Raw genomic sequence first — 16,681 nt, 5'->3', positions numbered from 1 at the left:
TATTGTCATATGACGGGGCAACGTTTTTCCCAGGCAGTATGCATGATGTGATCAGTCCCTCTCTTGTTGAGAAAGCCCGCCTAGAGGTTAGACAAAAATCTCCTCTCGAGGTCTCTGGCTTCGCTCCCGGTATGGACTCTCTCATCACGAAAGAGTGCCTTGATGTGTTTTTACAATTCAACAAGCTGCTTTCCGTAGAAAATTTTTAGTCTCTCCTCTCTCAGGATGTGATATGATTTTGGGCATTCGATGGTTTCGTGAGCATAACCCTCTCATTGGTTGGGCGAAAAATACGTTCACTTTCAATGCCAAAAGTGACTCTCCCATTGTCATTCGTGGAGAGCAAGTTGTTCATTCTCCATCTCTCATTTCTAATGTGCAGGTGAAGATTGAACGAATTCAAGAGAAGGAGACTCTCTCTATCTCGTCTTCTCCAAAGCATGATCACACGAATTGCATGATGATGATAAGCATGATGATTTAATTAATAATGATGAGCATGATGAATTGGATAACAATGACAAGCATGATGATTTGCATGATCGAGATGTGATTACTCACGAGCATGATGATTTGTATGACCACGATGTGATTGTTCACAAGGATGATGTGTTAGTTGATACCTTCTCTGGTGTAGCTAACCTCGTTGCAGATTCAATCAATCACGAAGAACCAATCTTGGCTTTCGAGTCGAGGTCCACCACACCCCCCCTCCCCAAGGCAGATTCGATCAAACACGATGAACCGATCTTGGCTCTCGAGCCTAGGTCCAAAGAACCCTTACAGGAAGTACTATGTGTTCGAATCATTCGTCAACACGCATTGTTCGAGTGTTTCATTTGTGATCGTTTCCTGTATTTTAGTCAGCGTCGTTATGTGATCCCTTTTCCTAGGCATGACATATTGTACGTTGAGCACGTTTCACTCATGAATGAACATGGACGTGTGCGGATTGTTCATGAAAAGCTAAAAAGTATGCATTCAAGGAAGTCACATTCCATGTCTCTTCCTTGGCACGACACAGTTGTAGAAAGAGCACATGAAAGTATGAGCACCAAGCATGGGCATTTCCGTTGTGAATTGCAACAGGTGATTGATTTAGATCAGAAACACAAGATTCGATCTCATTGTTTGTGTGTGTGTGGTGAACGGGTTAGCACTCCGTCTATTTGTTCATCTACATTGCATGCACAGTCTTCTGAGAAGACCAGATTTTTTCCAGCCACTTTACTTGGAATGGGTATGTTCATGTTTTTGTGTTGGAAGTGGTTTCAGGAATTTTCAGCCTTGGAGATTCTTGAAGAAGGTGGACCTACGTCCATAGACAAGGTTGAAGCATTGAAGGAGCTACAGATGATTTTGTGTCGCTTTCGGCGCGGCCCAAAGAAGCAAGCGTTGCAGACCTTTATGAAGTTCAAGTATCGCACAACCCACACATTAGAGCGGGCTGACGACGAGTCCTTTCCAGGATTTCGGATGTTGTTGGCGATTCCCTCGACGCCATACAGTTCACTACCAGTACCTCACTTTGAAAAGGAGGAGATGTCACGTGACACATCCAACCCTATGTGTCCGTGGACAAGCTACAGCATGACTAGGGTTCAGTTCAGTCAAGTCAGTCTAGAATAGGAATTGATCTGGCACTTTTGTGAGTCTGTTCGCAGACCGTGCATGTCCAGACACTTAGATTAAATGCATATCCTTCAGTTTCACACAGCATGATCGTCAGCATTCCCATCAGAATCCATCAAGGGAATTTTCAGTGCATTAAAACTATTTTTCCTATTTTTGACATTTTTCACTTATTTATTAAGTGACTTTTGTTGGGAACTAGGTAGGGCAATTTTGCTAAGATAATATAAGAGCAAACCAAAGTTAGCACTTTCTAGCAGAAGAGGCAGCAGGAGCATTGCTCAACAGGCCAATTCTCAGCAAGAACAAGAATCCCCTAAGACCAGCGTTTTGATCAACCAGATCAGCGTTTTTACAACTTGCAGATTCAGCCATCCAGACTGGCGTTTTTCAGCCATACAAGTGTTTTTGCATCAGCGAATTCAGCCTGCACTAGGCGCTTCCAGGAGCAATTCTGCCAGCATTTTATAGCAGCACTTCCGGCGTTTTTCAGCAGGCTAATTCAGCAAGGAAAAGGGGCCGCAAATCAGTGTTTTTGGACAGCGAATCAATGACAGGAAAAAGGCTTGCTGTCCAGCATTTTCAAGCCATAAGAAACAGCGTTTTCAAGCCACAAGAAATAGCGTTTTCAGCCATAGGAAGCAGCGTTTTTTTCAGCCATCAAGGTGGCAGATCAGCCCCCGACTTGGTGCAACAGTTACCGATTCGAAGCATTCAGTTTTCAGCCCTAGTCTCATCGTCGTCGTCCACACCGTCGACCTCGACATAGCAAGCATCTAGACTCATAGCATCAGCCATTGTATCAAATTGTGCAATCAATAGTAGACCATTCTCGCCATCGAGAGTGGGGCCTTCAGAGGAGGGTTTGACAACTTCCCGGTGTCGTATTCTCTTCTCTCTCTATCTCTCAGTCTCATGCACCTTCACGCACAGTGTCCATTCACTTTGTTTGTGTCCATTGCACTCTCTCATTAAAGAACGGAAGGCATCTCCCTTCCATAAGTAGAAGGAACCTTGAGCACGATCGGATCACTCATCTTGAGCAAAGTTCAACATTCACTTCCGCTGCACCTTACAGGCTTTCACCCGAAATTCTTTACTTTACTTTAGACGCACTAAGAAACTTCACGAATAAGCCTGTGATTATAATTCAACACTTCAAGACAAACCACGGCCTGGCAACTAGAGCGCTACCAAGCAGACAACCACACCCTGTTGGCTCCAAAGATTGGAGCCCCTTTCGGTATTTCTTTATTCTTATTATACTTGAGAAAAACCTGTAAACTTCCACAAGATGTCGCACTTTTATCGGGCTGAAAGTCCTCTACTCCAACCCGATTTCGGCAACATAACCACAGTAGAAGTCTCCACGGACAAAATCCCAAGCAAACATTGACTTTCCACGCACTTTAGAGCGCTTTGCAAAACCTGGCGAGAAATTGCAGCTCGTTGAATTCTTTGTTTCGCGCTCCGATCTGCGTGCCGATCACTTTTCTGGGTAGCCTAGAGCTCTCACACCTGTAGGGTCACTTGCCCCTTGAATTAGACAAGATTCCTCACGGGAAATCTCTCCAAAATGGCCTGTACAAGCACCCAATGCTTTCCCAAGGCTCCCCTAACAAAATAAACGATCCGAATCCTTGCACCTAGCCCTCATCAAGCTGTCCAAACCTGTCCATGGCTGTAATCGCAGGTTTTTGACCCAATGTCGCCAACATAACGACCCAAATATCCCTATAGGTCAAAAGTACACGTCAAGGACAATTTCCCTTGCAGTATGGAAGCTTCCAGTGAGCTGCAGGTCAATTTCAGTATGCTGTAATTTTCTGTTTTGCCACTTTTAGGTGCCTCCTGCGCTGTAGACGCATCCCAAGGCCTTTTCGAGGCTCCCCTAGAGATTCCCTACAGTTTAGGTACAAAACCCTAAACCTGCAGAAAAACACATCAGGCTGTAATTCTCTGTTTTGGACCGTTTCGAGCGGAACGAGCACGCCTACGCATGTCTCAGGTGCTCCCGCATGCAATGGGACAGTTCCCTTGTAAATCGGACGAGTTTTCACACGAGAAAACTCTTTGTTTTCGCATTCCTTCGCGATGGAACTGTGCGTACCTGAAGGGGATTAGCAGTTAGCTAATCAGGTTCCTATACAAAAGGCTCTTGCCTTGGCAAACGCGCATAAAACCCCCAGAACCGTACATGGTCATCTGAGAAGCCCAACTAGTGGGGCATTACCATATGTGCAAAGGGGGGAGAGAGATACGCGAGAGCAAATCATCGCGCTACATAGATCAACGGAGAAGGCAAGCTTTCCATTAAAGCTGTGATCACATGCACCCACTACTCACACACACTGTAGCACTTAATCAGCCCCCTGTCTTGAAATGGACGCCCCCTCTTCATGCAAATCTGCAAAATGCATCTGGAGCCGCCATGTGTCCAGTTTGCCTCTTTTGAGTTAATTTCCTAGTACCCACCAACTTATAAGTTGCGAGGAGTGGCTTTTTCCAAAGCTAAGCATAAGATACTATGGCCCTTTCCAGATAAAAGAAAAGATAAATGATGTCTTCTTTAGACTGAAGCTGCCCGATACTTGGAGGATTCACAATGCTTTTCATGTGAGTCTCTTGAAGCCTTTTAAAGGTGATGTGCCCGATGATTGGGGAGCCAGATGAGCAACCCAAAGTGGAGGAAAGCGAGGAGATACACGTTCTAGAGCAGATATTTGGCACACAAGGATAGAAAGATAAAAGGTAAAGTGATAAGGCGGTTCTTGGTTAAATTCAAGAACTATCTTGCATTGGATGCGAAGTGGATGGTGGAGGAGGACCTAGCAGATACTCCTCAAATTTTGGAACTTTACCTTGAAGCATTTGGTTCAGCATAGTCTACTATGATAAAACCCCGATTTCAGCATGGGTGAATCTGGTGCAGCGGGCTTGCACAAGAGGGGAATCGCTCCGCTGATTACCCCAATTTTTGATATAGAGTCACTGATGTCCCTTTAAGTTTTAGTGATACTGTTGGGCTGACAATATTCTGTTGTATGGCTTTATGAACTGGAATTCCCAAAAATGAAAATGATACTAATTGATTTGTACTTGTCTTGTTTGAGTGCAAGAACTGAAAGACGAAATGATTGCAGCATTTTGGTCTCATAAATCTCTGTAGACATGATTGCAATAAGGATTACTTAATCGGACATCTGTCAGGTCCCAACTGGATCTAGATGTGATTACTAAATACGTTGCCGATTAATCATGGTCTAAGATTTGGCATGAATTTAAATGTGATTTGTCATGTGATGTTCTGTGATGTCAAGTGATGTGATTGTCGATTGGTACATGTGCTAGATGTGTTGTCTCTCGTGCGTCGGTACTAACAGTCAGTATCTACTAAGACAGTTTATGGCCTCTGTATGTTTTTTGCAGGCGTAATCGAAGGCAATTACAATTCTTTCGAGAGGGGGTATGTCACAAACTGGTGACGTGGCAACCTGGACATACCCCACTGATGTGGCACAATTCCGTAAAATGCACCGACAGGCTGACAAGGCAAACTGTACGGATGCCCGTAGATTTTGCTAACTGCTAACATGGCATTCTCCGCAAAACGTGCTGACATGCTGACGTGGCAGTGCACAAATTTCCGGAAATTGCGCTGGCTGCTTTTTGGCAGTTTTTGGAGCCAGTTGCTTTATGGAATTTATCGTTTTTAGCATTAAAGCTTTTGGAGACTACTGCTTTTGAGTTTGAGATGAAATTTTTGGGGCTCTGCTTTTGGGCATCCCTTGTACCAATAAATAAGTTGATTGGGCACTCATTACTCAGAGCATCTAGACGCAGAGTCTAAGAGTGAGCGCCTGCCGACTCTCTCTTGTACTTTGAACACGGCTTAATATAAAAAGAAATACCGAAAGGGGCGCCAGTCTTTGGGGCCAATACCTCTGGGCATGGAACTACGTCGGGCCATGTCGTTTTTGTGAACTGTCTTAAAGTGAATCTCTAATGTATCGCGGTAGAATCTAGAGTTGGGGTGTCCAAGTTTGTTACAAAGGGAGTGAAGATCACCATATGAGAACCCGAGCTCATGGGAGCTACGCTGCCGTAATGCCTACATCGACTGGGTATCAAATAGATGAACCATGAAGTAGCCTGTGTCAAGAAAAAACAGCTCCAAAATCCGACCTAAAAAACTGAGAGGGTAGACTGTGTTAAAGTATATGCATCTCAAGTGAATACCCAATGTGATCCCATTATTTGTTTTGTCATTTAGGTATTTATTTTGCTTATTTGACATGGGTATGGGTCAGGCGATTTCTAAGAAGGGTACTTAAGGTACCCCACTCTAGTATATAATCGCACATCTGCCTCCATTGGATTATCATCTAATTCATTGCCCAGTTGGTTGGTTCAGCAAACTCTCTCTCTCGTGTATTCTCTCCCTTACTCGTTGACTCAAACATGGTATCATAGCAGTGTGCACTTCAATAGTGGGAGAAAGAACTAACGCGGAGAAGAAGCAACAAGAAAAGGAGGAGCAGTTGAAGTGAAGGAGCTTTGGGAGATTGTGTTTTCTAGACGCCCTGTAATTGAATTGTGCTTGTGTTCCTCCCACAACTGGATTTTAAAATTCTCACGAAACAGAGACCTCCACATTGACGTATTTTAGGCACAGTTTTAAAGCACTATTTCAACGGGGCAGTGTCAACTAGCTACTTCACCTTACGTTTTGAAATGCCCTACCCTTCGGCGCACCATCTGTTGCAGCCGGTTGCAACTCTTGGAGCCTTCTACTTCTTGCATTTTGAGACATCTTCCGGCCAGACCACCGGCCTAGACCCTGCTGCCTAGCCCGACTGCATCTTGAGACGCATGTTCCCACGTTCGCTGCACGCCCGCGGGGGGGGGGACTAGATTTTGAAATGTCAAGAGCAGAACCAGTTTGGTGGTCTTGGACTTGCAAGTCGTTTTGAAACGCATTGCCATGAGAGGCCAAAGGGAAATGTTTTTGGCAGCAAAGGCAAAGACAGAAGATTGTTTCGACGATGGCCTCGACCAGCTAGGGTGATCCAACATCAACTCTCGTTTATGAATAGTGCTTTGACTAGTACTCAGTTAACGGCCTTATTAGTTATGAAGTTGAGGAGTACGAGACGACAGCCAGGGCATTACGCTTGCAAATCACAAAGGAAAAGCTGGGTTTTGACAACCTCATCTATTTTATCGTGGAGGAGGAAGTTGTCCTAGTCTCCAAGGGCAAGGCTCGAGTGTCGAGAAGGGACAAAGGCAAGGCAAACTTGACGAGGACGAGCACCCAGCAAATTGGCATGGCACATGTGGCAACGGTTGCAACATGCTTTAGCCAAAAAAAGGCACAAGAGCAACAGAGAGGGGTAATTGGAGCTTCCATTACTTGATTTGGACCCATGTGTCGGAGTTCAAAGCACATTGCATCTGGCAAGGAATCAATATGACATATACCACACAATTCATTGTTGTTGGCCGGGTTATAGACAACGTGTGTTGAAAAGTTCATTATCTTGTAAAATCTTGGATGTGATATGTTCACAGTTCCTGAATGGGTATTCTTGGACAGTGTGTGGTCTACATGTTCAACTTTCTATGGGGCAATCGGTGCTAAAGATGGCATTCTTTTCAGATGACAAGTTGGTGGTAGCAAATCCAAGGTGCATCCAATACTCCTTCTAGTCAGAGATCTTCTGTTGGGGTCTCCATGGTAGCCTATTCATTGACTTCGTCTTCCTACATATGTCCACTATGAGCTACAGAGAGGGTGTTAAAGTTTATGCATCTCAAGTGAATGCCCGATGTGATCCCATTGTTTTTTTGTCGTTTCGGTATTCATTTTACTTATTTGACATGGGTGTGTGTCGGGCAATTCGTAACGGGAGTTACTTGAGGTATCCCAGATTAGTATATAAGTGCACCTTTGCCTCCATTGTATTATCATCTAGTTCATTGTCAAGTTATTGGTTCAGCAAACTCTCTCTTGTTCTCTCTCGTATATTCTCTCCCTAACTCTACGCTTCTCCATCGTCGACTTTGCCAAAATAGAGAAGGCCTCATACAGTGGATCTCGGACAGAACTTTCTAATCATCTCATCAGTCTTTCTGGGGTGAGGAGGCAGCATTGTGGGAGAGCCCTCAACACCTCACAACCCCGCCTCCGCCCACCTTTTCCCACGCCACACCCTTCATGTGCGCTCTTGCTCCATTGCTTCTACTACGATCTGCGACCTCGAGCCCAGCCCAGCTCCGATGCACCTTGGCTCGGACTCAAAAGGCTCTGTTCTTCATTGCCCTGGATATTTCCATTATCCTCTCTTTTCCCACAAGTAGAGCAGGGACGGCTTTGTTCTGTGTCGCTACTCCAGCCACCGACCTCGACGGCCCTGCCTTGTCAAGCTCGACACTGGCTTTCGTCCATTCACTAATAAGAAAACAAGAGTCTCTTCCCACAAGAAACGAATTCGGTCCACCCATCAAGCAAGCAAGCGGTGTTGGCTCTCTTGACCTACATAGTACAAGGCATTTCCTGGGCTTATCCAAGTTGCGATGCAGTGGCGGCTCTCTCTCTCCAATTAAGCGGACACGGCTTTTTGTGCCCACCCATGGGTGGATCCAAAGACGCGTCTCTCCTCCTTGGAGTCTGAAAAGCAAGCGATAACGACCACCTTATCGCCAAGGCAAAGGAAGTCGAACACACCCTCACCACAAGCGTGGCCAACCTTGACACTCAAGTTCATGAAGCAACCGTCGCCATCTCCTCCAAGGTAGAAGAGTGCATGCAAGAACGTCGCCGACGGGAAGGACTGGCACTCTTTGTCCGCGCATCGGTCTCTACTTGGTGGGGAGAGAATGACGACTACACCTCGACACTAGTCAAGCTCAACTAGGCCATTCACCCAACCGAGTTCGACCCCGACACGATTGAGAAGGTTCACCATGACAAACGCACCAACCAAAGCATCTTGGTCTTGAAGACTAAAGAGGCGAGTATAGCGCTTTTACAACAAGCATGACTTCTCAAGGGCAGCTAAGTATGGATAAGTGAGACCTTGACCCCCGCCCAACTCAAAGTCGACAAGCAAGAACTTCAAAAGGTTCGAGAAGCACGAGCAGCCAATAAATGGGCTGTCTATCAAGGTGGCAAGGCCATCATTGAGTTCAGGCTCCAAAAACTCCCAAGCCACCTTCACCTTCTTCCTCCCCTAAGTGACATGTCACAATTTTGCTGTATCCACGTTAGTCATGATTCTCTATGTACTCTTCTAATAAGAGGTCCATAGGTCATATTTGACCTCCGAGGACAATAATGAAATCTCTCTCTCTCTCTCTCTCTCTCTCTCTCTCTCTCATACACACAATGAGAGAGAGGGAGAGTAGAGAGGGAAACCCTACGCCGAGCTTCTATTGCTCCTATCGCATACTTCTTGCTCCCAGATGCTTCTATAGCCCGGCGCTTGCTGCCAAGCCACCTCCACGTCATTAATTTACTGCCAGTGCTTTAGTTCACTGTCGTATCGGAACCGGCCTTTGCAACCCTAATCCTTGCCATGATTCAACTTATTTGCAGTGCAACATGGCAACAGGCTATGCACTGTTTGCTGCCTGCTGAGGCCTATCCACTGTTCAGTATTTTTGCTGTATGTTTGCTTGCCCGTTGCGGCAAATTAGTGTTTGGCCCAACAGAGCTCTCTCTCTCTCTCTCTCTCTCTCTCTCTCTCTCTGTGCACGCACACGCACACAAACAACATACCTCGCATGTTATTTTGATGCCTCTGAGGTTAGCACAGAACAGTGCCCTCTCTCAGCTGTCCCATTAAAGCTTCTTCAATAGCACCATTCTCTGTACCGTTCTGTACTACACACTGCTACTGGAGGGAAGGCGACTGGGACGAGCGTATATACGAATTGTAAAATGTAAAACCATCAATGTAAATTTTAAAATCATTTTATGCTGCTCATTCTAATTTAATTTCTACTTTTTTCAACAACAAAAAAAACCTGCAACTCAGGGCCTGTTTCCACGAAGCCCAAATGTTCAGATTTGTGGCCATCAGCGTTCAGGCCTCAAGGTCCCATGCTCCCTACATAAAAGGCCTCAAAATAGGTGATTGGACATATCTTAAATGTTGATTTCACGCCTGCACTTTTCCCATTGTGGTTTGGGTGAAGTTTTGAGTTGAAAATGTTTGGCTCGTCACACAAATGTGCACATTTGAGAAGCGTGGAAACAAGCCCTCATGTGTGAGAATATGTGTCATAGGAGTGATCGTAGAAGTTAGAACACCAACGGAGGAGTGATGTAGCATTTAATGACAGATGAAGGAGCTAGTATGTGCTGACCAGCCGAGATAAAAATTCAAAAAATGATGTATTAGTGTGGAAAGAAAAGGGGAAGGGCTTATAAGCAAAAGAAAAGGGAAGGAAGGTGTGTAGGAGGGGGTAGTCCATATGGCCTCTCTTTATGTTCTCTCTCTCTCTCTCTCTCTCTCTCTCTCTCTCTCTCTCTCTCTCTCTCTCTGTGCCTACTATGCTTGCCTCTCGCTCTCTTCTCTCTCTCGGCTTACTATCGTGAAGACTTCTCGGTCATCTCTCACGCGCGACTCTGTGTGTGTGTGTGTGTGTGTTGGGGGGGGGGGGGGGGGGGGGGGGGGGGGGGGCCTTGGTTAGCGTAGATGGGTTTAGTGCATCTACAAATACTAGAGATCGAATATCGTTGCCTAATGGTTTTACTTAGGCCTCGAATACAATTTTTGTTGCCTTATGGAGCAAGGGGAATCTCCAAAGATTCCATGAAATGAAAAGGGGAACGAGCCAAATAAGAGTAGTATGTCCGTGCTAGTAGGTTTCCACAATTTCGGAAAAATGTTCATCCTTTTTAATTGTGCAAACAAGGAAAATTGAATATGAATGTGAAGGTTACAAAGTGTGAAGTTTATAAAAGCCCAAGAGTTGTGTGGTACTTGGAGAGTCAAGGGACCCCTCCACACTATCTCACATCGGCAATTTCAAATGGGATCTACACCTAAGTAATTCAGGCCGTCCGATGCACATTTGTAAATTTGAGACATTATGTAAATTCAAGGTTAAACGGGGTGGTCCGCGCCCCACGTCTTGAACCCATGACCTCCTCACTATAAGCCATGTGCTCTTACCACGATGCCCGCTTGCATTCATTGAAATGAAGAGGATTTGAGTATGTCATGTAAATGCGGGCAGATTTGAAAATTCAAGGCAAATTTGTGAATTGGGGATGCCTACTTGCTGCCAGCTCTAACAACCAACAATTGACCTGCCCCCGTTTGTCTCCTCCACCATTGATCGCATTTGAACATGCGAGTGTGATATAGTGATGAGGGGATGGCTTTAGGATAAGCGTATGCTCCATTGAACATGCACGTGTGATATATTGATGAGGGGATGGCTTTAGGGTAAGCCTAAGCTCCATTCTCTTCTTTTCTTGTTTCTTCTATGCATTCTTTGTATACTCTTCTTTCTTGTTTCTTATTTGTATTCTTTGTAAAAATAACTTACAAAGACACTTCATGAGAAATGGGTTGACTTTATTTTTTTTAGAGCAATTAGGAGATACCCATCCACTATCTTACTAATAGCTCAATAAAATTAAAATTATTCCTTACTAACACAAATATACCTAATGGTTTCAAAAGAAATAAATTCACTATTTACATACACAAGAAGTTTTGGACAAATTCTCTCATAGTGACTTACCTCAACATCATGAGCTTCTATGAGGGAGGCAACGCATAATACCTAGCTAGGTATGTAGTGCCTCTCGAGCAGAAGCTTATGATGTTAGGCATTGTATAAAAAACACTGAAAAAGACCTCGATTTCCTACATGAGAAAATTTATAAATCTTCTTGTGATAGTGAAAAACACTGAAAAAGACCTCGATTTCTTACATGAGAAAATTTATAAATCTTCTTGTGATAGTGAAAAACACTGAAAAAGACCTCGATTTCCTACATGAGAAAATTTATAAATCTTCTTGTGATAGTGAATACTGCAAAGAAGCTCTAAAGGAAAGAAAACGCTAGAAGCAATGTAAAGAAGAAAAAAATAAATGAATCAATTCACACTTTAGGGTCGAACACTTCTTTATATAGAGATGAAAAGTCCTTTGACTTTCCAATTCCACGAGGCTTTTCATTTCCTAGACTCTCCTTTCACTCATGCATTTGAGATGTTTTGAAAGAATTTTTATTTTTCCGAGATTGGGGAGACCTACTGGGTGCTTCAAAAATTGATGGCGCTTGTGTAGGAACTCTCAGGAATCTCATGACCAATGGTTGTTGTGTAGGTCTTGCATGTATTCTATGTCTACAGGTAGTCCTCTATCTTAGATGGCAAAGCTCTATGGGTAAATGTCTTGAGCACCACTTGTCATCACCCTGGTAAGAAGATAAACCCTTCTCAAAGACAAATTGAAACACCCCCTTGTTTCTTCAAAATACATTGGGCATCTACAAGTGTGGTGCTCATAGTCTCTCCATTGAGATCCTTGAGATGTGTTCACAAAAAAATGCACTTATGTAAGTCTAATTATGATATTTGTTGGCCTCCTTGTTCCTTCTCAAATATTTTCAACAAAACTCAATTCAATAAATAAATGATTACACATGAAGTAAATGGTTGAAACAATGATCAAAGAAACGGCACGAGACACCATACTAAGTACTAGTGGTCCCCATCGATCAATTTTGATTCAATATTTGTCTTCCACCTCTTTCTTTAGCCAATTGAATATGATATACATTAGTAGAAAGACAATGAGTAGATAAATAAGCTAGAGCGAAGTAATAAAAGTAGTGTAGAAGAGAATTCGTAGCAAAGTATAGAATTGAAGAGCCAAAATATCCTTGCAGCTTTGCTTTGATGAAGTTTTTGGCTGATTCGTTGGCTTTAAAAGGGGGCAAGACTTGGGTCAGGATGCTCTTGGAGCGTCTTTCTCCTTGAATGTCAAGAATGTGATTGATACCAATAGTGTGTGTTCACAGCAACCCAATTTTGGTATTCTCTCTCCTCTGTCAAACTTGTAGTGTGTATGTACCAAAAATAGAAACTACTTTGCTTTTCACTTAGACTTTAGTGGGTAATGTGGACTTCTATTTGCACCACTTCAACTTTCTTTTCTTGTGATCCGTTTTAAAGAATAATTAAGTGTACTGGAAAAGGTCGAATGCAAGTGGTATTGTTAACATATTCCTTTGTCGAATCAATCAAAAAAAATTATCACTCGCTCAATTCAAGAGGATAACATAAAGTCCTTAGCTTGCCAAGACAAAACCTAGCCTTGTTGGGGTAAAGGCGATGTGTCTTTGCTTAGGCCAGACATCTGGTGTCCGACTGTCCACTAACCACACTTGCCCTTATTCATTATACATACCGTAGAGGGGCCAGTAGAGCAGGATGACTAACTTGTGATGGGTTAGTGGTTGTTGAAGCTTACTCCCTAATCATCCATGATTAGCATTAGGCTATGGAGGGTGAAGCTTTAGCTTAACCATGGTGTCCGTTTTCCTTTTGCTATTGGACCATGTCATCATATATCCTTTCCCATGTGGCTAGAGGGCTTTCCCATAGTGGTGCCACAAGTTGGGCTTACCCTAGCATACGCCCCCTTAAGCCAAACTTGGGGTTTACAAAGCTTTCATGTGTTTTGGTGTAGATGGGCATCATTTCAGTGAGTGTCAAATGTAGCACCCAAAATACAAAGGTGTCCTCCTCAGAGAATTGTCAACTGGGTGAAAGACCAAAATCACAACATCCTCCCCAAAGAATTGTCGGTTGGGTGTAGGATCAAAGTGTGCACCTCCTCTAGAGATTTGTAGGCAACTAGGTGGTAGGTAAAAATACAAATGAGGTGCTTTCAAATGGTTTTTATGTAGTTTCCTCCATGTCAGAGGGTCAAACGTGTCATTGATTCCTTCTTCAAATCTGCAAAGTTGTTCGTCAATGTCATCATCAAATTTTGCTTTGTCTTCATTTTGTTGTTGTCGTCTTTATCTTCATGTCATTGTTGTCTTCTTCTTTATCTTCATTGGTACATTGTGTTGAGGATGTAATCTCCATCTCCAATAGTACAAAGCACACATACATTGCAAAAATGGTGTGCATCATGTGTATGCCAGTGTGTGTGCTCATCATGTGCGGGAAGGTCTTACCATTTGTTTTGATGGCAGTGTCTAATCCGGTGCTCATTGTGCTTTTGTGCATATGCATTCCATACTTTACAAAAATGGTTCACATTGTGTGTGTAGTGACTTTATACACATGTGTTACATACGTTTTGGAGTGAGCATTGTGCATATGTGTCTCATTCATGAGAAAGTGTGCAAGCATATACATTAGTGGCAGGGGAAACTTCTATGGGAAAGAGTCTTTAGCTTTTGTCAAATTTTTTTATTTTTTTTTGCTCACTAGGTGTGGGAGTTTCTTCTTAAGGAATTCTGCAGACAGTGTCCGTGAGAATAACCTCTAAAGAGGTGAAGCTCAAAGTGAAAGTTGTGGTGGGAAGACCCTCTTGACCTGAGGCCTTTTTTCGGAGGCTTGTCGCTTTGGGGGCTTTAAATCTTTGGGATTTGCTCGCAAGATTATATTCCCACCAGACCCGAAAGATGTTATGAAGCACAATGGAGGCAGCTTTTGGCGTCCAATGTCACGCGTGTGGGCAATGGCCGTGGAAATAGGCTTTTGCGGACCCAGCCAAGGTATACAACGTGTTTGACTGCTATTGTGAGGTCCACCCGAGATGCTTAGTTACCAAAATTAGGCCACGATGTTTTGAACCTCCACCACTTCGATGAGTACACTATTTATAGTGCACTAGCCACCAAGGCAAGCTTGTTTGCTTGTGAGAGGCCTCCTAAATTAGATTATTAAGTCTGAGTTATCGGGGATTCATACACACTCACACACCTAACTTTGGAGGGGTGAATCAAGTGCTAATAAAAAGAAAATGCAGAGCTTCACTCATTTAGGGGCTAAAAACATGTAGATTTCACACATAAAATTGAAAGATCAAACCTTGGGCATTCAATAGCTCTACAAAATGGTGTCAATGAGCACTTTACACACACACAAGTTCCAATAGCAAATGAGAAATGCACCTAGAGTAATGCTAATGCAAAAATGGGATGAAAAATGAGCATAAAGAGGGACAATAACTGAATTTGTGCGGAAATGTAATTATTAGTATGTCGCTGATCTAGGAGAGCAAATTGATTAGGCCTAGGTATGAACCATCGATACCACTTGATAGGTTAGTGGTTTCGAAAGCTTACTCCCTAATCACCGATGATTAGCATTAGGCTATGGAGGATGAAGCCTTAGCTTAACCATGGTGTTAGAGTTAGGGTTAGAGAGATGGTGATTAGGGTTATGTTATGCCAAAATCAAAAGCATAGAGAGAGAGAGTATAGACACAATTGATAAGAGTCAAAGTGCAATTGATTAATAAGAAAGTAGCCCCACTATAGGCTTGGTGCTTTACAAGCATTGGCTAAATGGGTTTCATCCTTTTGCTATTGGGCCATGTCATCATCTATCCTTTCCTAAGTGGCTAGAGGGCTTTCCCATAGTGGTGCACAAGTTGGGCTTACCCTAACAACTTGCGCACCTTGTATTTTCTCCCTCCATGGTCAATTTTGTGTTGCAAGAGGCACAAAAGATGCACAATGAGCAAGGTTTCAAATGATGTAGGTGGATCTAAAGTTACTGCCACATAGAGCATTTGTGACAGATTGGTACGCTATTCAATGCAAAAACATCGTCAAGACATTAGGGGGGGCATGAGGCCAATTCAGGGACGCACGCACTCGGGGTTTGAACCTTGGTTTCAACGAATAGCAGGACCCCACATCAACTTATGTAAGCCAACAACCCAAGCAATATTGTGCTTCTTTAGGGGGGTGTTGCGTGATATTGCTGGCATCCGTCTCGCTTCTGACTCCTCTACCTTATACGTAAATAAGGAGCACTATCACTTTTTCTCCCGAGAGGCTTGCTCCACACACACATTGTGAATCTTCTTTTCTCCGTTTTTTTGCACCACACAAACACACACACACACACACACACACACACACACACACACATCTGCACACTCATAGAATCAAGGAGTTGTACGGGGGAGCCGCATTGAAGCATGGATCTTGGTTGGATTTGCATTCCATAGCCAAGAGTGCTGGTGTAGGCTCTCAACTTCTCAGCAAGCTTGGAGAAGGAGATGGAGTTCTTGCACTTTCACCAAGTGAGAATGAGCATGTGAGTGTGTGTGTGTGTGAGAGAGAGAGAGAGAGCCCCCTAAGAATACCCCCATCTTGCTTTGGTCGACCCCTCATTGTAGCTAAAGCATGCATTTGATTGGAGCCTTGCAATCCTAGCCAATCACATGCATAGTGCATATCAAGCAACCATGGTAGCATTTGGACAAGTGACCTCCTTTCCCCTTTGATAGAGAGGGCTTGGAAAATGATTTAGACAATTAATTAAATAACTAAATTCTCATTGGACCCCTCTTTAGCCTAGCCAATAGTTTTCAACCACCCCATGTGGCTAAGCATAGGGGGAACTTGACATGTGTCCTTGTGCCCTTGAGGAAGGGGTTCCCTTTGGGTGATTGAGAGGTTGGTCAAACTTTCCCCTAGCTTTGGGGCTCACCCCCTCCTTTGTAGGGCATCTCTTTGACTCAACCCCTCAAGTACCTTACCCTCCAAGCATGGGAAGCTTCTCAAGCACCTTAGTCAGTAAGTATAGGCTTAGCATGAGCATGGGTTCTCTCTCTCTCTCTCTCTCTCTCTCTCTCTCTCTCTCATGCCCCTAGCTTGTAGGCTTCCCCCCCCCCCCCTTTGTAGGGTTGCTTGTTGACTTTGGAACACTTAAGTAGAGGGTCAACTTGGCCAAGGACCTTAGTCATCAAGCATGCCTAGCATCTTAATTATTAAACACCAAATGCATGGGCCTAGCTTAACCTAAGGCCCTAGGTCTAAGGACTTTTA

At 43.8% G+C, this 16,681-nt stretch overlaps 1 protein-coding gene across 2 annotated transcripts in view; it reads right to left on the bottom strand.

The window, feature by feature from the left end:
• LOC147455589 (uncharacterized) overlaps nt 1-9,749 on the bottom strand; it is a 177,915-nt gene extending 168,166 nt beyond the window's left edge. The window contains exons 1-2 of one of the 2 annotated variants that reach the window (XM_086514336.1): nt 9,661-9,749; nt 9,413-9,545 (exon numbers count right to left, since the gene is read on the bottom strand). In XM_086514336.1, the coding sequence (XP_086370462.1) occupies nt 9,413-9,419 (7 nt within the window). In that variant the 5' untranslated portion in view covers nt 9,420-9,545; nt 9,661-9,749. The remainder of the gene's footprint in view (nt 1-9,412; nt 9,546-9,660) is intronic. The other variant, XM_086514335.1, reaches the window with a different exon arrangement.
• Between the last annotated feature and the right edge of the window lie 6,932 nt (nt 9,750-16,681).

Source organism: Adiantum capillus-veneris, chromosome 6, assembly GCF_014529385.1.
Source record: "Adiantum capillus-veneris isolate H3 chromosome 6, ASM1452938v2, whole genome shotgun sequence".
NCBI classification, from domain to species: Eukaryota; Viridiplantae; Streptophyta; class Polypodiopsida; order Polypodiales; family Pteridaceae; genus Adiantum; species Adiantum capillus-veneris.
This window is presented reverse-complemented; position numbering and strand designations above follow the sequence as displayed.